We start from the raw sequence: 20,647 nt of genomic DNA, 5'->3' as shown, positions 1-20,647 counted from the left end.
AGGGCGGCTAACAACAAATTTAAAAGCAGCATAAGATACAGTATAAAAACTGAGGCAGCTGAGACACTGAGGCAGCTGGCCGTCCGGTTCCACCCTCCTGCATGCCTGGGACTGAGCAACCTGGGGGGGGGGGGCAGGCGGATCCTTGCACCCCGGTGCCGCATATACTTAAGACAGCCCTGGGTCTAGCCCCTGGCGAACTGAGTGGGGACTTGATTCCGAGCACAATTCAAGGTGATGGTGCTGACCTTTAAAGCCCTAAACGGCCTCGGTCCAGTATACCTGAAGGAGCGTCTCCACCCCCATCGTTCTGCCCAGACACTGAGGTCCAGCTCCGAGGGCCTTCTGGTGGTTCCCTCACTACAAGAAGCAAAGCTACAGGGAACCAGGCAGAGGGCCTTCTTGGTGGAGGCTCCTGCTCTGTGGAACGCCCTCCCACCAAATGTCAAAGAGAACAACAACTACCTGACTTTTAGAAGACATCTAAAGGCAGCCCTGTTTAGGGAAGCTTTTAATGTTTAATAGGTTATTGTATTTTAATATTCTGTTGGAAGCCGCCCAGAGTGGCTGGGGAAGCCCAGCCAGATGGGCGGGGTAGAAATAAATTATTATTATTATTATTATTATTATTATTATTATTATTATTATTATTATTATTATTCCCTGTTTTCCCAGGTCCTAGTCCAACGGCAACACCACACTGGCTCCTATATGATATTCCAAGGGTCGGTCACAACTATAGAGATGATCTGCAGGGCCAGCCCTACAATTAGGCAGATTATTGTCTGGTGTTGGCTTCTGTGGGGCAGGAAGTGGCACTGAGGTGTGGAAAGACAGAGCTCTGCGTGCCACTTCTCCAGTCTGCCTTCCTCTGATCCAAAGATGGGAAGATGTCAGGTTTGCAGAGACAACTTAGGTCTCGGTTTGCTTTTTACTAAAACCCTGAAACCCACATGCAAAACGGCAGTTTGAAATAGGGAGCAGCATGCACAGGGCTTATCCACACTTCATTTTCACCCCACACTTTTCAGGGCAGAGGTCTGTAGTTTCACACTTGTCCAAAGGTCCTTCTCCCTCCCCATTTTTCTCCGAAGATTTCCCCCATGCAAACCGCTCTTTAAAGCCAAATCACAGCCATCAGCAATTTGGGTTTTTCGCAGATTGATCTTTGTTCCGATTGAGCTCTAAAGAGCAGTTTTTCTGGGGGAAAGCTTGAACACGGAGATTTAAAGCACAGACCCTGCATGGAAAGAGCGGAAGAAAAGTAAGTGTGGATAAGGCCTTAGAATTGTGAGACGAGGGACTTCTGCAGCTGATCCTGGAATTCCCCGCCACTTTAGGCAGCTGGGATTCAGGGTAGAGTAGAAATTCAGTCCTCATTTAAATGCAAACTTATCTAACTTGTACCTCCCAGGGAAATACGCAAACCGAAACACAGCTCTCCTTTGAAATTCTCTCTTCCTAGAATTTTGCAGAACAGCTCTCCTGCCAAAAGTGCACACCTGAGCAGAGAGTGTGCGCAGCCATGCGCATGTTAGTGGGAAAGACATACAAAAATGCATTCTATTAGAGAAAATGGCATGCAAGAATGTATGTGTTAGGAGAAAATGCACACCCACATACGCAACATGCAATATTTTGCAAGCTAACATGGAAATGTGGAGAACTGAATTTAAGAAGGGAGACATAAAAGACAAGAGAAACTGAAAGTGGCCAATTTGTCCGTCCTAATTTGGGATCAGTGTGGTGTTTCTGTTCAGTTGGAGGGGAGGCCCATCTACGAACTGGGAAATGTACCTGCTCCTAAGGTGTGCATGCAACGATCTTGTTTCTCCTGCACAGACCCCCCGAGGGCCCCCTCCCTCTCCTTGTTCCAGGAGACCCGGGAAGGGCAGCTGGCCATCATCTACTGCACCGTCGACAGCAACCCCCAGTCCTCCCTAAGCCTTTACCGGGACAAGCGGCTGATCGCCACCACCAGCTCGCACTCGGCTCCCAGCCAGCGGATCAGCATCAGCACCACACGCAACTCTTTGAAGCTGGAAATCCAGAAGGTCGTTCCAGAAGACCAGGGCGAGTACCAGTGTGTGGCCTCCAACGCGTATGGGAACGCCACCACTGCGAGATTCTTCGGTGCTCAAAGTAAGATTATTGCAATGGGTTGTGTGTGTGACTGCCTCTGGAACTTCAGCTGGTGCAGAATTCAGTGGCCAGGTTGCTCACCAGAGCAAGCCGGTTTGAGCATATAAATCCAATCCTGGCTGACAATTAGTTTCTGGGTCGAATTCAAAGTGCTGGTTTTGAAAGCTTACATGGCTCAGGGCGGCAATACCTCAAAGACCGCCTCTCCGCATGTGATCAAACCCAGACCCTGCGATTATCCTCTGAGGCCCTTCTTTGGGTGTCTGCTCTACGAAAGGTTCAGAGGGTAGTAGCATGAGAACAGGACCTTTTCTGTAGCGGCTCCCCACTGGTGGAACGCTCTCCAAAGGGAGGCTCACCTGGCGCCTTCGTTCCATATCTTTAGGTGCTAGGAAAGAAACATTCTTCATCAACCAAGCCTTTGGCTGTTCATCAATCTATGGCCTTTTAAATGTGTGGTGGGGTATTGTTCTTTAAATCGTTATGTTATGCATTTTGTGTTTTTATATTGCAAAACATAACATCTCCAGTTAAAAGACTCTCTGGCAGAGCAGAGTGAGACACCAGAGTCTGTACAGCTAGCCCTGGCAGCGAAGTCCAGCGATTCAGCTCAGTATGAAACACCTTTGTATCTCCACTTGATTTGGGCTTGCCCTTCTAGCTTTGCTTGGTCAACACCACTCACCAGGTGGGTGTGGTTCCTGCACAGCACGGGGGTTCGACTAGATGACCCTTGGGGTCCCTTCCAACTCCACATTTCTATGAGGCTGAATCCTGACAAAACAGAAGTACTGTTTTGGGGGGACAGGAGGCGGGCAGGTGTGGAGGACTGCCTGGTCCTGAATGGGGTCACTGTGCCCCTTAAGGACCAGGTGCGCAGCCTGGGAGTCATTTTGGACTCACAGCTCTCCATGGAGGCGTAGGTCAATTCTGTGTCCAGGGCAGCTGTTTACCAGCTCCATCTGGTACGCAGGATGAGACCCTCCCTGCCCACAGGCTGTCTCGCCAGAGTGGTGCATGCTTTGGTTACCTCTCACTTGGACTACTGCAATGCACTCTATGTGGGGCTACCTTTGAAGGTGACCTGGAAACTACAACTAATCCAGAATGCGGCAGCTAGACTGGTGACTGGGAGTGACCACCAAGACCATGTAACACTGGTCTTGAAATACCTACATTGGCTCCCAGTACATTTCCGAGCACAATTCAAAGTGTTGGTGCTGACCTTGAAAGCCCTAAACGACCTTGGTCCAATATACCTGAAGGAGCGTCTCCACCCCCATTGTTCTGCCCAGACACTGGGGTCCAGCTCTGGTGGTTCCCTCCCTGCGAGATGTGAGGTTACAGGGAACCAGGCTGAGGGCCTTCTTGGTAGTGGCACCCGCCCTGTGGAACGCCCTCCCACCAAATGTCAAAGACAACAACAACTACCAGACTTTTAGAAGACATCTGAAGGCAGCCCTCTTTAGGGAAGCTGTTAATGTTTAACAGACCAGTGTATTATTATTTTTTAATATATATTTTTAGACCACTGTATTTTAATACTTTGTTGGGAGCCGCCCAAAGTGGCTGGGGAAACCCAGCCAGATGGGCGGGGTATAAATAATCTATTCTATTCTTTTCTATGATTCTATGATCAATAGTCTCTGTTTGCTCTTCTCCCAGCTGCTAGGGTAGTGGCCAGCCCATCCCAAGAGTTACCTGAAGGCGAGCGAGTCACCCTGACCTGCATGTCCACCTTGGGGCCTGGAGATGGGACCACCTACACGTGGTACAAGAATGCTAAGTGGCTGCAGGAGGGAGCGGAGAGCTCCCTGGTCTTTCTGGCGTTGGCCAGCGGTGACGCAGGAACATTCCACTGCGTTGCTCGGAACGAGAAAGCCAGCAGCACATCGCCAGCCATCACCCTGCGCGTCTTGTGTGAGTAGCCCATCCAACCCATCTCATAAAACGTGGCTGGAGCCATAGCGGTCTAGAGCAGGGGTAGGGGACCCAAGGGCCACATTACCCTATAGGGCCTGCATGTCAATGGTGGGCGGGGCTAGAGGCAAAGGTGGGTGGACACCTAGCTTTGTTCCAGGAAAGGGTCGTGGTTGATTCCTGCATTGCACGAAGCCGCCCAGGGTGGCTGGGGTGACCCAGCCAGATGGGAGGGGGATTAATAATAAATTATTATTAAATTGTTATTATTATAACGGATTGTTTTCCACTCCAAAGATGCCCCCAAGCAGCCTGTCCTGAGGTCCTTTCTGGAAACCCGAGGAGGATACCTTGGTGTCATCCAATGCACAGTCGACAGCGAACCGGCCTCCGAGATAACTCTGCGCAAGGGTGACACGCTCATCAGGTCCACTACCATTGCCCACTCCTCCGCCGACCCAAGAGTGAGCGTGATCCAGTCGTACAACACACTGAAGGTGACCATCAAGGGCGTGAGGCTGGAAGATGAAGGAGAATACCTCTGTTCTGCTCAGAACCGCTATGGACAATCCACCGCCTCCATGGACTTCACGGCGGAAAGTAAGTCATAGAGATTTGAGAAGTTAGCAGTCCAATTGTCAAAAATGTCTCCCCCCCAAAAAAAATGGAGGTTACGCTTTATATTACTTCCTTTTTTAAAAAATAATTTTTATTAACAGGCCAATCACATCACATTATCCAAATCACATTAGTTCCAAATTATACAGCCAAATTTTAAATTTTGTTGAGGGTACCCATACATCAAGCTCCGCACGAGTCCAAAACTCCAGACAAGTCCAGGCATCACTTATATTACTGCTTTAATTAGACAGTTCTATCCAGTTCAATCCGGGTAGTCCTTTATTACTTTCTTTCTCGTTGTTATCGTATATTCCTTTCTTTGCGATCTCTGATGATTTTCACAAGCAGATTGAAAACTGGCGTCTCTGTGTGGGTTTTGTACTCTTCAAAGATCATATCGCTCAGGGACAGCCTCTGTTCAACGCTTCCATAAACAAAATTAATCTTCGATCTGTCCTTTATTTTTCTCAGGCTTGCCAAATAAATCAAATGAATCAGGGGTCTCTGTCAGGTCAAACTTGCGTTCCAACATTCCTTCTCTTTTGAACGATCCTGATTCTCCTCCCCCGTCCTTCTTTCTCCAGCAAGCCTGTCTTGGCAAGACGCCATTTTTTAACTGCGTCATAAAAATTTTCCTCTTTCTCACCGTTCACCAATCTTCTCTCCTGTTATAATCCATCCCACACAGTTCTTAAAATCCTGCTTATGATTAATAAAAACACAACGATCTTATTTCTATCTGGGGTGAAGGGTTATTAATATCACATCGTGCAAAGAAAAAAAGAGTTTTTTCCTCCACCCCCCTTCGTTCCAAACATACAGTCTCCTAGTGGTGATTCATCAGAAGATTTACTTATCCATCCGTCACTCCCGGTCACAGAGATCCATTAATCAGCAGTCTTATCTCTCGAGCATTACTTGATGTATGTGCTTCAGCTTCATTTCCAATCATATGTTTCCAATTATAATTCCGAGCTGAAGCAACCAGCACGCGCTAATTGGAATCGGCGTCAGGAAGATCTGACTTCACTGAGGGCTCGTGCCAAGTGTAAAGTACCCCCATCTCTCGGATCAGGGCGTGCATTGTGAACACCGCTGGCAAGGCAGTGCCCCCATCTCCTGGGGGGGGAAGGCTGCATACTTCCCATAGCAGCCCCTTAATTACCTTGTATGGGTCAGAGAGATGTTATTGTCGGCCATCTTCCAACGCGCCACCTGGTGCCCCCCCCCCGCTTTATATTACTTCCAGACCCTGATATTATTTCCTTCCTACCTGCTGTCCTTAAGTGGCATGTTATGTATTGAGTTGAATAGGATCCAAAATGCAGCAGTCTGATTGGTCCTAGAACAATAGGAACCAGAATGCAGCAGTCTGATTGGTCCGCAGGAGCCACCCAATCCAGCTCCAGGTGGGAGTGAATCCGCAACCTGATTGGTCTACAGGAGAATTCCAGAATTAGCCAATCACGTGGGGCCCATTGTGTAAATAATATAAATATAAAGCAGACATTTTGGGGGAACTCCTATTCCTCACTACTATGAGCTGAATAAAGAGCATGAAATCCACTCTCGACTCCGAGTATTTTTCATAGAATCATAGAATCCTAGAGTTGGAAGAGACCACAAGGGCCATCGAGTCCAACCCCCTGCCAAGCAGGAAACACCATCAGAGCACTCCTGACATATGGTTGTCAAGCCTCTGCTTAAAGACCTCCAAAGAAGGAGACTCCACCACACTCCTTGGCAGCAAATTCCACTGTCCAACAGCTCTTACTGCCAGGAAGTTCTTCCTAATGTTTAGGTGGAATCTTCTTTCTTGTAGTTTGGAGCCATTGCTCCGTGTCCCCTTCTCTGGAGCAGCAGAAAACAACCTTTCTCCCTCCTCTATGTGACATCCTTTTATATATTTGAACATGGCTATCATATCACCCCTTAACCTCCTGTTCTCCAGGCTAAACATGCCCAGCTCCCTTAGCCGTTCCTCATAAGGCATCGTTTCCAGGCCTTTGACCATTTTGGTTGCCCTCCTCTGGACACGTTCCAGTTTGTCCGTGTCCTTCTTGAACTGTGGTGCCTAGAACTGGACACAGTACTCCAGGTGAGGCCTGACCAGAGCAGAATACAGTGGCACTATTACTTCCCTTGATCTAGATGCTATACTCCTATTGATGCAGCCCAGAATTGCATTGGTTTTTTAGCTGCCGCGTCACACTGTTGGCTCATGTCAAGTTTGTGGTCAACCAAGACTCCTAGATCCTTTTCACATGCACTGCTCTCATGGCAACAGTACCTTTGCAGTGTCCCATCTAATATTCTGAAATAGGACTTTCTGTTTTGTCTTTTCTCAAAATCTTCTCTTTTTGCCTGACCATCATTTGTAGGTTTTTGGACAGGGGTTGGGTGGCCACCTGTCAAGGGTTATTCAGCTGTGATTCCTGCATTGCAGGAAGGTTGGACAGAATTATCCTTGGGAATGCCAAAACTACAAGTCTATGGAACTAGTTCGCCATGTTTCTTAACTGTCACAGTGCTGTTCCTCTGCCTGGAAGAAGAAAGGAGATTTTTTTTAGTGTTGCCTGCTAGAGCAGATATTAGGGACGCGGGTGGCGCTGTGGGTAAAACCTCAGTGCCTAGGACTTGCCGATCGTATGGTCGGCGGTTCGAATCCCCGTGGCGGGGTGAGCTCCCACCGTTCAGTCCCAGCTCCTGCCCACCTAGCAGTTCGAAAGCACCCTTAAGTGCAAGTAGATAAATAGGTACCGCTTTATAGCGGGAAGGTAATGGCGTTTCCGTGTGCTGCGCTGGTGCAGGCTCGCCAGAGCAGCTTTGTCACGCTGGCCACGTGACCCAGAAGTGTCTCCGGACAGCGCTGGCCCCTGTCCTCTTAAGGGAGATGGGCGCACAACCCTAGAGTTGGACACGACTGGCCCGTACGGGCAGGGGTACCTTTAACTTTTTAGAGCAGATATTCTACAGCATCTAAGCATTTTATAAAATACTTTACGGACGACCCTGACCTTGGCAAACTTAACTAGACTGATCCATCTTGGAGTGTGGAAGTGGAGCAAATTGAATTTGAATGTGAATTTTATTATTACGGTCACAGACCAGTTCCGACTCACTCACAATATCAGGGAAATCATAAAACACAACAGGAATACATTGAATTGCAATTGGGTATAACAGAGACAATTCACATATTTGTTGTTTAGTCGTTTAGTCGTGTCCGATTCGTGACCCCTTGGACCAGAGCACGCCAGGCCCTCCTGTCTTCCACTGCCTCCCACAGTTTGGTCAAACTCATGCTGGTAGCTTCGAGAACAATGTCCAACCATCTCATCCTCTGTCATCCCCTTCTCCTTGTGCCCTCCATCTTTCCCAACATCGGGGTCTTTTCAAGGGAGTCTTCTCTTCTCATGAGGTGGCCAAAGGATTGGAGCCTCAGCTTCAGGATCTGTCCTTCCAGTGAGCATTCAGAGCTGATTTCCTTCAGAATGGAGAGGTTGGATCTTCTTGCAGTCCATGGGACTCTCAAGAGTCTCCTCCAGCACCAGAATTCAAAAGCATCAATTCTTTGGCAATCAGCCTTCTTTATGGTCCAGCTCTCACTTCCATACATCACTACTGAGAAAACCATAGCTTTAACTATACGGACCTTTGTCGGCAAGGTGATGTCTCTGCTTTTTAAGATGCTATCTAGGTTTATCATTGCTTTTCTCCCAAGAAGAAGGTGTCTCTTTATTTCATGGTTGCTGTCACCATCTGCAGTGATCATGGAGCCCAAGAAAGTAAAATCTCTCACTGCCTCCATTTCTTCCCCTTCTATTTGCCAGGAGGTGATGGGACCAGTGGCCATGATCTTCGTTTTTTTGATGTTGAGCTTCAGACCATATTTTGCGCTCTCCTCTATCTCCCTCAATATCCAGTTCTAACTGTAGCTTCTTGTCCCACATAGAGATTTCTCAGGAGACAGATGAGGTGATCAGGCACTCCCATTTCTTTAAGAACTTGCCATAGTTTGCTGTGGTCAACACAGTCAAAGGCTTTTGCATAGTCAATGAAGCAGAAGTAGATGTCTTTCTGGAACTCTCTAGCTTTCTCCATAATCCAGCGCATGTTTGCAATTTGGTCTCTGGTTCCTCTGCCTCTTCTAAATCCAGCTTGCACTTCTGGGAGTTCTCGGTCCACATACTGCTTGAGCCTTCCTTGTAGAATTTTAAGCATAACCTTGCTAGCGTGTGAAATGAGTGCAATTGTGCGGTAGTTGGAGCATTCTTTAGCACTCTCCTTCTTTGGGATTGGGATGTAGACTGATCTTCTCCAATCCTCTGGCCACTGCTGAGTTTTCCAAACTTGCTGGCATATTGAGTGTAGCACCTTCACAGCATCATCTTTTAAAATTTTAAATAGTTCAGCTGGAATACCATCACTTCCACTGGCCTTGTTATTTGCAGTGCTTTCTAAGGCCCATTTGACTTCACTCTCCAGGATGTCTGGCTCAAGGTCAGCAACCACACTACCTGGGGTGTACAAGACATCCATATCTTTCTGGTATAATTCCTCTGTGTATTCTTGCCACCTCTTCTTGATGTCTTCTGCTTCTGTTAGGTCCTTTCCACTTTTGTCCTTTATTATGGTAATCTTTGAACGAAATGTTCCTTTCATATCTCCAATTTTCTTGAACAGATCTCTGGTTCTTCCCATTCTGTTGTTTTCCTCTATTTCTTTGCATTGCTCGTTTAAGAAGGCCTTCTTGTCTCTCCTTGCTATTTTTTGGAAATCTGCATTCAATTTCCTGTATCTTTCACTATCTCCCTCACATTTTGCTTGCCTTCTCTCCCCCGCTATTTGTAAGGCCTCATTGGACAGCCACTTTGCTTTCTTGCATTTCCTTTTCATTGGGATGGTTTTCGTTGCTGCCTCCTGTATAATGTTACGAGCCTCCATCCATAGTTCTTCAGGCACTCTGTCCACCAAATCTAAATCCTTAAACCTGTTCCTCACTTCCACTGTGTATTCATAAGGGATTTGATTTAGATTGTATCTTACCGGCCCAGTGGTTTTTCCTACTTTCTTCCGTTTAAGCTTGAATTTTGCTATAAGAAGTGTAATGGTTACGGGTGGGTTACTCGTGTGTAAACTGCCTCCACTTCAGTTAGATCGTTTGCTCAACCATGTTTAGGGCTAGAGCTCGCCCTTCGTGACCTGTTAGTCACTTGCAGAATCCGTCAATGGGCGTTTCTTGAATCTCTTCCAGCATAAAAGCTGTTTGACCCCAAGTCTCCTCCTCTGCGCAAGTAAGGGGAAGGCAGGGGCGTGCCAGCACTCTCTCCGCTAGTTTCGCTTGAAGGGTCTTGGAGCCCTGACACCGCCTCCTCCATCTCCCTATCCTCTCTATTGGTGTCACGCTGAAATCCTTCCCCTCTACTGGTTCCCTCCCCGGCATCGCTCTGGTGCCCTGCCTCCGTTTCTCCCTTTGATGTCAGTTCCCTGACAAGAAGCTGATGATCTGAGCCACAGTCAGCTCCAGGTCTTGTTTTTGCTGACTGTATAGAGCTTCTCCATCTTTGGCTGCAGAGAACATAATCTGATTTCGATGCTGCCCATCTGGTGATGTCCACGTGTAGAGTCGTCTCTTGTGTTGTTGGAAAAGCGTGTTTGTGATGACCAGCTTGTTCTCTTGACAGAACTCTATTAGCCTTTGCCCTGCTTCGTTTTGATCTCCAAGGCCAAACTTGCCAGTTGTTCCTTTTATCTCTTGACTCCCTACTTTAGCATTCCAATCCCCTATAATGAGAAGAACATCCTTCTTTGGTGTCACTTCTATAAGGTGCTGTAAGTCTTCATAGAATTGGTCGATTTCAGTTTCTTCAGCACCAGTAGTTGGTGCATAAACTTGGATTACTGTGATGTTAAAAGGTCTGCCTTGGATTCGTATCGAGATCATTCTATCATTTTTGAGATTGCATCCCAGTACAGCTTTTGCCACTCTTTTGTTTACTATGAGGGCCACTCCATTTCTTTTGCGGGTTTCTTGCCCACAGTAGTAGATATGATGGTCATCCGAACTGAATTCGCCCATTTCCGTCCATTTTAGTTCACTGATGCCCAGGATGTCAATATTTATTCTTGCCATCTCATTTTTGACCACATCCAACTTACCCAGGTTCATGGTTCTTACATTCCAAGTTCCTATGCAATATTTTTCTTTACAGCACTGGACTTTACTTTTGCTTCCAGGCATATCCGCAACTGAGCCTCCTTTCGCCTTTGGCCCAGCCACTTCATCAGCTCTGAATCTACTTGTACTTGTCCTCCGCTCTTCGTCAGTAGCATGTTGGACGCCTTCCAACCTGAGGGGCTCATCTTCCAGCGTCATAACTTTTATATGCCTGTTATCTTTGTCCATGGAGTTTTCTTGGCAGGAATACTGGAGTGGCTTGCCGGTTCCTCCTCCAAGTGGATCACATTTGGTCAAAACTCTCCACTATGACCTCTTCATCTTGGGTGGTCCTGCATGGCATAGCTCATAGCTTCTCTGAGTTATTCAAGCCCCTTCACCACGGCAATGCAGTGATCCATGAAGGGGCAATTCAGATATAGCGGCAGTTAAAAATATATATTAAATCTTGATCACTGAAATATAACCTAAAATTGTCATTTAAAACCTTAATCGTTTTGGTAGTACAGCTTGTTCCCTTAGTTTTAGGGCAGTCGCAAAGAATTTGGCCACCCTGAGCATGATCTCTAGATCCTTGTCTTCTACCAGGAGTTTTAAACATTGAAGTTTGGACCCATTTAGAGATTTTTGTATAACAGGAGTGATAATTACGGAGCGTATATCCCCGTAGAAATGGCAGCATAACAAGACATGAGAGACAGTTTCTACCTCCATCAAGCCGCAGACTCGTTCCACGTACCTTTTACCCTCAAATCTGCCCTGCAATAATGCAGGTGGATGGAGCAAATTGGGATATTGTTCTTGTATTGCCCCTTCTCTTTTTTGTAATTGCTATATATTGGAAATTAATGAAATTATATTGAAAGGAAGGAAGGAAACCAGCCTATACTACCAACTAGTTACACAAAACAAAAGAATTGCCGTGAAAATCCCTTTAACATCAGCAGTCAGGAGCGCTTCAGCCTGTTTTTGAGTTTCCGCCCTGTTTTTGAGTTTGTTTGAAACTTAAACAGCTTATCTCGTATTCCTTTGTAAGTTTTTCTTAAAACCTTTTTTTGTAAACTCAGGGAAGCATTTCATCCCTGCTCTTGAGTTTGCTGTAAATCATTGAAAACCATTTAAGGTTTATAATGTTCTCTTAAATAGGGCTATGTTTAAAACTTGTCATTGAGGTTTTTATACCTTTTTCGTAAACTCAAGGAAGCATCTCAGCCCTGCTCTTGAGTTTGTTTGATATCACTTAAAATCATTTAAGGTTTAAAATTCTTTATTTCCTTCTGAGGAAAGTGATTAGTTCAGTGAAACGAGTTTTGTAGCCAGCATCTCATTAAGTCTTTGTTTAATTCTAGGTTAATTTTTCCGTAAATTTTTTGATTTTTGTTGTTCAATTCTATAGTCGATTACCTCTCATTTCAGGGATTTTCACGGCAATTCTTTTGTTTTGTGTAATTTCTTGGTTCTGTGACTGAAATATGCTCGGAGTTGAGTGTGGATTTCATGCTCTTTATTCAGCTCATAGTAGTGAGGAATGAAAGTTCCCCCAAAATATCTGCTTTATATACATTATTTACACAATGGGCCACATGTGATTGGCTAATTCTGGGATTCTCCAGTAGGCCAATCAGGCTGCGGATTCACTTCCACCTGGAGCTGGATTGGGTGGCTCCTGCGGACCAGTCAGACTGCAGCATTGTTCTAGGACCAATCAGACTGCTGCCTTTGGATCCTATTCAACTCAGTACATAACAGTGACAGTCTTTTTGTCACTGTATACTACCAACCATGGCACTTTATAAGCTGGAAACATGGTCTTATTTGTTTAGAAAGATGCCCCTTGAGTGTCACTTGTATGATTGATTGCTGCTGCTCCACCCAGGTATCTGTGTTAACCCTTTAGGGTTTACTCCCCTTTAAGGCGTTCACCTCTGAATCACAGACTTGAAGCTTTGGAAGGGACCCAACTGCTTGCAATGCAGGAATTGTTGTTGTTGTTGTTTAAATTTTTTAAATTTATTTACAACATAATCCACAACAACTCATACAAACGAACCCACCACCACTGACAATTAAAACATATCAAAATTAAACTCATATCCCCTTACACAAAGAAAACATATCATAAAAATAAAACTTCCCTTATCCTGTAAATGGCCTCCTTATTTACTTCTTGTATACTGTTTCTTTTATATGTGATTATTACAATTTCCCCTAATTATGACTTTAAAAACTGCAAAGTCTCCTGTAGAAATTAATCGAAACAAGTCCAGGTGTATATTTTAGGGCACTGTTTGGTAAAGTATTCTCTGCATTTTCCCCATTCATTTTAAAATTCTTGTCTAGGTTGTCCCCTAATTGTCTCTGTCAATCTGGCCAATTCAGTATAATCTAATAATTTATCCTGCCATTCCTTTTTTGTTGGCACAAATTCTTTTTTTCCAATTTCTGTTGTTGTTAGTTATTTCTGTGGTTTATATACTGCTCTTTATCTAAAAATCTCAGGGTTGTGCCCAACATCAAGGACACAACAACCACAACCACAGCTAAATGCAGGAATTGCAACTGACAATTGTCCCTGTTTTATTTCCCGCCCAACTGTCCTCCAGCTGCAAGAATCACCATCTCCCCGTCCTCAGAGGTGCGTGAAGGTGAGACGGTCCAGCTGTCCTGCGAGGTGAGCAGTGATAACACCACCTCAAGCAACTGCACCTGGTACAAGGATGGTCTTCCTCTCCCCGAGGCCCATGGGGATTCCCTGGAGTTCCAGCGAGTGTCCAGAGGCGAGTCAGGGATCTATCACTGCCAAGTGGAGAACGAGAAAGCCAGCAAGAGCTCCACCGCCGCCACCCTGTCTGTGCTGTGTAAGAGTCGCTGCCTTTTGCAATTTTGTTCAAGATCAGAGGTCAGCAAACTTTTTCAGCAGGGGGCCGGTCCGCTGTCCCTCAGACCTTGGGGGGGCAGACTATATTTTTTAAAAAATAATGAACGAATTCCTATGCCCCACAAATAACCCAGAGAAGCATTTTCAACAAAAGCACACATTCTACTCATGTGAAAACACCAGGCAGGCCCCACAAATAACCTAGTTGTTTAGTGGTTTAGTCGTGTCCGACTCTTCGTGTGATCCCCTGGACCAGAGCACGCCAGGCACTCCTGTCTTCCACTGCCTCCCACACTTTGGTCAAACTCATGCTGGTAGCTTCGAGAACACTGTCCCACCATCTCGTCCTCTGTCGTCCCCTTCTCCTTGCGCCCTCCATCTTTCTCAACATCAGGGTCTTTTCCAGGGAGTCTTCTCTTCTCATGAGGTGGCCAAAGTATTGGAGCCTCAGCTTCACAATCTGTCCTTCCAGTGAGCACTCAGGGCTGATTCCCTTCAGAATGGATAGGTTTAATCTTCTTGCAGTCCATGGGACTCTCAAGAGTCTCCTCCAGCACCAGAATTCAAAAGCATCAATTCTTTGGCGATCAGCCTTCTTTATGGTCCAGCTCTCACTTCCATACATCACTACTGGGAAAACCATAGCTTTAACTATACGGACCTTTGTCGGCAAGGGATGTCTCTGTTTTTTAAGATGCTATCTAGGTTTATCATTGCTTTTCTCCCAAGAAGAAGGCGTATTTTAATTTTGTGGCTGCTGTCACCATCTGCAGTGATCAAATAACCTAGAGATGCATTTTAAATAAAAGGACACATTCTACTCATGTAAAAACATGCTGATTCCCGGACTGTCTGTGGGTAGGATTTAGAAGGCAATTGGGCCGGATCCAGCCCCCGGGCCTTAGTTTACCTACCCATGTTCAAGATGCTATCAAGTTAGACTTCCGGAAGTCTTTCCCCGCAAACACTCACACACAAAAAATCTCATATACATATAGCAAAGGTAGGCAAGGCAATTCCCTCCCGTCAGCTGACTTCATGGCTGTAAATTAATCAGCTGCTCTCAGATCTATTTCATACAAGATAATCCAGGATATCACATCCATGTAGGAAAACAGCATGTCCTCTGTAACCTGGGGCACCCATCTTTGGGCCACGGCTCTTGGATTTACAGACTAACAAAATGCAATGCTAGAAAGAGAGGCAACGTCATAAATGTGTACAAAATTATGCGTCTCCTTGAGAAAGAGAATAGAGACAAGTTTTTCTTCCTCTCCCATAACACTGGAATTTGTGGACATCCTATGAAGCTGAACGTTGGAAGATTTAGGACAGTTAAAAGAAAACCCTGCTTTACCTGAAGGAGTGTCTCCACTCCCATCGTTCAGCCCAGACACTGAGGTCCAGCTCTGAGGGCCTTCTGATGGTTCCTTCACTACAAGAAGCCAAGTTACAGGGAACCAAGCAGAGGGCCTTCTCGGTTGTGGCACCTGCCCTGTGGAACGCCTTCTCACCAGATGTCAAAAAGAAAAACCAGACTTTTAGAAGACATCTGAAGGCAGCCCTGTTTAGGGAAGCTTTTAATGTTTAACAGACCACTGTATTTTAATACTTTGTTGGAAGCCGCCCGGGGTGGCTGGGGAAACCCAGCCAGATGGGTGGGGTATAAAGTATTAATATTAGGCTCCAGATGAACCTCCCTGAGGTGATACTATAACCTTGAAAGATAGCCCTTGTGGGACCTCCCTCCGATCCTTGCTCCTCCCGACCCAATGCCTTCAAATTTCTCTTTCTTTCCCAACTCCTTATAGTTTCTTCTGAAGTTCCAGTCCTATAAAACATACTATTGGCCAAACACTCTCTGTTCAAAGGTATACATTTTCATCACATAAATTAAATGCTATTATCTGATCAGTTGTCAGACAACTCAATCAGAGCAAGAGATATAATTTCGCATTGGCACTGTTTCATTCGTTAAAAGCCTGGGTCTTACGCTCTTAACGTGTGTGTCCTCTGGTTCCAGACCCCCCTGGGAAGCCTCAGGCATCGGTCTTTGCAGAGACGGAAAGAGGTCGGGTCGCCATCTTCCAGTGTTCAGTGGACAGCAACCCTCCAGCACAACTGGTCCTGTATAAAGGGGGTGAAGTCGTGGCTTCTAGCAGCTCAGCGAACAGCGCAGCCTCCCAGAGGGTCAGCATCATGGCCGCTCCCAACGCCATGCGCGTAGAGATGAGAAACATCGAGCCACAGGACGAAGGCAGCTACAACGTCACAGCCACCAACGCCTACGGCTCTTCCTCCAGGCTGCTGTACTTCCGTGTGCAGAGTGAGTGCAGAGAGGCTGCGATTGTGGTGCCGATAATAGCCGTGTGTCTATTTCAATGTTGCCACTGTATTGCCAGCCATGGAGAGTCCTCTCCTCCCTTCGGCAACCTCACAGACGAGAATTAACGAGCAGTTTATCATTTATAGTCCTTTTTATTCAGTCGTCTGGTTGCAAGCAAAAATCCACATCTCTCCACAAGGAGGGCAGTTGGCTACTCCAGATCCCCCCCCCTTCTGCCCCCCACAACATCCTGGGCACTAACAGGAAGTGTGGTGTAGTGGTTAAGAGCGGTAGACTCGTAATCTGGTAATCCCGCTCCTCCACATGCAGCTGCTGGGTGACCTTGGGCCAGTCACACTTCTTTGAAGTCTCTCAGCCCCACTCACCTCACAGAGTGTTTGTTGTGGGGCAGGAAGGGAAAAGAGAATGTTAGCCGCTTTGAAACTCTGCAGGGTAGTGATAAAGCGGGATATCAAATCCAAACTCCTCCTCCTCCTCCTCCTCCTTCTCCTCCTCCTCCTCTTCTTCTTCTTCTTCTTCTTCTTCTTCTTCTTCTTCTTCTTCTTCTTCTGACATCTCTGCTGGCTGTTCCCTCCCTTCTGTTTCTCTTTCCATTATCTCATAGCTAGATAACTCCCGGAATTCTAGAATTGTTCCATTGGAAGGGACCACAGGGGTCATCTAGTCCAACCCCCTGCAATGTTGGAATCTTTGGCCCAGCCTGGGGCTCAAACCTGTGACCCTGAGATTAAGAGCCCCATGCCTGACTTTCTTCCCCAATCCAGCTGCCCGAGTTCTGGCTTCGCCATCCCCCGAGTTGCTGGAAGGAGAGGCGCTCACCCTGAGCTGCGACGTGATGGGGTCTGCTCCCGAGGATTCCACCTTCTCCTGGTACAAAAACAGCAAGCGCCTCCAAGAGAGCGATGCCAGCACACTCACCTTCAAGGCCATCACCAGCAGCGACGCTGGATCCTACCATTGCAAAGCCCACATGCTGGATGAGGCCAGCACCAGCGTCTCTCCAGCCATCAGCATAACTGTCTTTTGTAAGTGGCGGTGTTTTTGCCAGTTGCATCCCTAACCCTGATTAGACTCCCTGCAGTCAGCTTGGGGTGGGCGATAGCCAGACATTAAGCATGCAATGAGGAAATGCCACATCCTTCCCAATCCCAAGGGACAGCTTCATTAACATTAACATTAACAAAAATGAGGTCCAGTGCCGAGGGCCTTCTGGAGGTTCCCTCGCTGCGAGAAGTGAGGTTACAGGGAACCAGGCAGAGGGCCTTCTCGGTAGTGGCACCCGCCCTGTGGAACGCCCTCCCACCAGATGTCAACGAGAACAACTACTACCAGACTTTTAAAAGACATCTGAAGGCAGCCCTCCTTAGGGAAGCTTTTAATGTCTGATGCATTACTGTATTTTAATATTTTGTTGAAAGCCGTCCAGAGTGGCTGGGGAAACACAGCCAGATGGGCGGGGTATAAATAATATATTATTATTATTATTATTATTATTATTATTATTATTATTATTATTAAACATGTGACCTTGAAATCTGGAAATCTGGAAAATTGGATCCCCTCCAATTTTTGTGCTCATTTTGTGCTGTTTTGTGCCACGAACCCTGCATTTCATGCCACCCCCTGAAACAGAGTAATTCATACTCAGACCAGGGGCCATAGGTACCTCCCACAAACCCCAACACAGTCCGATTCACTCCAAACCAGTGCCAAACTATTGCAAGAGTTTTAATAAAAATAAAAATAATGTAATATTTATAATCCCACCACCACCACCACCAAATCCGGCTGGGTTTCCCCAGCCACTCTGGGCGGCTTACCGAATATATAAAACACAGTAAACACATTTTTGTGCTGCAGACCCTACGTTTTGTGCCACCCCTCAAATGGAGTAACTGATACTCAAACCAGAGGCCATAGGTATCTCCGCTAAAACCCAACCCTGGAGGGTGGGGATTCGCAACACACGATGGCCCAAAACGAGCCCAAAACGTTGGCATCGGTTTGGAGTGGATCCAAAATTCCTGGGTCACGCGTTAATGAAGCTCCAAGGGACCTCCAAGCCATTTCAAACTGGATTCCTCCATGGCACTGCCTACAGGTGATCAAAAACCCGGTTGTGTGTCTCCTTGAGAGTTTATAGACAAAATCTTTTCATAATCTATGGCCTTTTAAAGGGAGGATGTGAGGGTATTTTCTGTCTCTCCCCCTCCCTTACTATTATTACATTAAGTATTTTGTGTTTTATGTTGCAAGCCTCCCTGTGGTCTCTTGAGGAAGGGCAGTTTTATAAATACGATAAAGGATAAAGTAATAATCATTTGTCTGTCCTGAGTCAACAATCAGCTGGAAAGGAGGTAGTCCCCATCATCGAACCTAAAGCTGGCGTCTCTCTCCTGCCTGCATAGATCCGCCTCGGAAACCTCAGGTGACCTCCTTCCTTCAGACACAGGGCAGGCAAGTGGCTGTCATTCACTGCAGCACCCAGAGCGAGCCCCAGTCCCAGCTGGCCATCTACAAGGGCGGTGAGCTCCTGGCCTCCACCATCAACTCTGGCACGGTGGCACTCAATCCTCGGTTTGGCGTATCAGACTCGTACAACAGCTTGAGAGTGGAGATCTCTCATGTGGTGATGGAGGACGAAGGAGAGTACTTCTGCTTTGCTGGCAATGTGCACGGCAACGCCAGCTCTTCGGTGATGTTCATTGCAGAGAGTGAGTAGGAGAAGGGGTGCGATTGTGTGACGGGTGGCTCAGCAGGTAGAGCATGAGACTCTTTATCTCAGTGTTAGGGATGTTCCTCCCCAGAGCGACTCCAGAGAGGAAAGAGGGCAGACTGCGGGGGGGGGGGGGAGTAGAGACTTGATTCCTTCCCACATTGAGAGTGATGTAAGCTGCTCTCACTCTGGAATGCAAGCTGTTGAAGCCGGCTGCAGGGCAACAGCCACTGTTAGATTTGGCTCAAGAGGAAGAGGGGCTGGCTACACCTGAGTCTCCTCAGAGCAGGAGGAAGAGCTGGATATTAGGGCAATGTCGGCCCAGCAGGAGGTGGGGGGAAAAGGTGGAGGATATCCTGCTGGCGCAGACGGAGTCATCCAGTGGGACCAACTGATTCATCCAGTGAAGCTCAGATTGCAGCTACTGTGTAATTACTAAATAAATCTAAGAGTAATTAACCTGCCAAGGGACGCGGGTGGCGCTGTGGGTTAAACCACAGAGCCTAGGGCTTGCCGATCAGAAGGTCGGTGGTTCGAATCCCCGCGACGGGGTGAGCTCCTGTTGCTTGGTCCCTGCTCCTGCCAACCTAGCAGTTTGAAAGCACGTCAAAGTGCAAGTAGATAAATAGGTACCGCTCCGGCGGGAAGGTAAACGGCATTTCCGTGCGCTGCTCTGGTTCCCCAGAAGTGGCTTAGTCATGCTGGTCACATGACCCGGAAGCTGTATGCCGGCTCCCTCGGCCAATAAAGCGAGATGAGCGCCGCAACCCCAGAGTCGGCCACCACTGGGCCTAATGGTCAGGGGTCCCTTTACCTTTAATTAACCTGCCAGCTTGCTGTGTCTTGTATGAGAGAGACATTGTAAATCCTGACACTCAAGGTCATGGGTGTTCGAGCCCCAGATTGGCCAAAGAGATTTCTGCATTGCAGAGCAGCCTTCCTTTTTTAGATCTGCCCATTAACAGAACTCTGTTTTCCTGCCTTCCATGGTCGGTCTGCTTAGCTGCAAGACTCTGGATTTCTCCTCCGGATGTTCTCGAAGGGAATTCAGTGAACCTCACCTGTGCAGCTGACAGCAATACAGCTGGCAATATGCACTACACCTGGTATAAAAACAACAAATGGTACGCCGAAGGCGCATCAAATATGCTGTCAATTCCCCACGCTACGGTGGCTGATGCTGGCTCCTACTACTGCACAGTGAAGAACCAGGAGAGGGTTCGGAACTCCTCCTTGGGCACTCTGAACGTCCTCTGTAAGTCCCTGAATTTACAAACTGTTGTTGCCCAGTCCCTGTGGTGGTGGGTGCCCATAGAGCAGAAGGAAGGGAGGCCACCAGTAGGTGGCGCAAGAGACAGCGGCAGGCAGAGTCAGCCAAATGTAGCTTTCTTCTCCTTCCTGCTTAGTTCTACAAAGGCAGCACTGAGACTATGAGCTGTGCATAAATTCTATGGAATAAATAAATAAGGATCAGGAGAACTGAGGCCTGCCGCAAAAGACCCCTTAACGCTACCCCTGCCTCCCCTCACCAAAAATGCAACTTGTTGTTGTTGTTGTTTAGTCGTTTAGTCGTGTCCGACTCTTCATGACCCCATGGACCAGAGAACGCCAGGCACTCCTGTCTTCCACTGCCCCCCGCAGCTTGGTCAGACTCATGCTGGTAACCTCGAAAACACTATCCAACCATCTCGTCCTCTGTCGCCCCCTTCTCCTTGTGCCCTCCATCTTTCCCAACATCAGGGTCTTCTCCAGGGAGTCTTCTCTTCTCATGAGGTGGCCAAAGTACTGGAGCCTCAGCTTCACAATCTGTCCTTCCAGTGAGCACTCAGGGCTGATTTCCTT

The 20,647-nt window shown here is 47.1% G+C and overlaps 1 protein-coding gene across 1 annotated transcript in view; it reads left to right on the top strand.

Annotated features, from left to right (window-relative positions):
* SIGLEC1 (sialic acid binding Ig like lectin 1) overlaps positions 1 to 20,647 on the top strand; it is a 44,043-nt gene that overhangs the window by 10,256 nt on the left and 13,140 nt on the right. The window contains exons 6-13 of the mRNA XM_079990676.1: positions 1,843 to 2,142; positions 3,808 to 4,062; positions 4,360 to 4,662; positions 13,468 to 13,722; positions 15,766 to 16,068; positions 16,854 to 17,114; positions 18,498 to 18,803; positions 19,809 to 20,060. Coding sequence (XP_079846802.1) covers positions 1,843 to 2,142; positions 3,808 to 4,062; positions 4,360 to 4,662; positions 13,468 to 13,722; positions 15,766 to 16,068; positions 16,854 to 17,114; positions 18,498 to 18,803; positions 19,809 to 20,060 — 2,235 coding nt within the window. The remainder of the gene's footprint in view (positions 1 to 1,842; positions 2,143 to 3,807; positions 4,063 to 4,359; positions 4,663 to 13,467; positions 13,723 to 15,765; positions 16,069 to 16,853; positions 17,115 to 18,497; positions 18,804 to 19,808; positions 20,061 to 20,647) is intronic.

The sequence above is a fragment of the Podarcis cretensis genome (assembly GCF_951804945.1).
Source record: "Podarcis cretensis genome assembly, chromosome: 9".
NCBI lineage: Eukaryota > Metazoa > Chordata > Lepidosauria > Squamata > Lacertidae > Podarcis > Podarcis cretensis.
The sequence above is the reverse complement of the archived record's forward strand: the minus strand, read 5'-3'. Positions and strand labels throughout refer to the sequence as shown.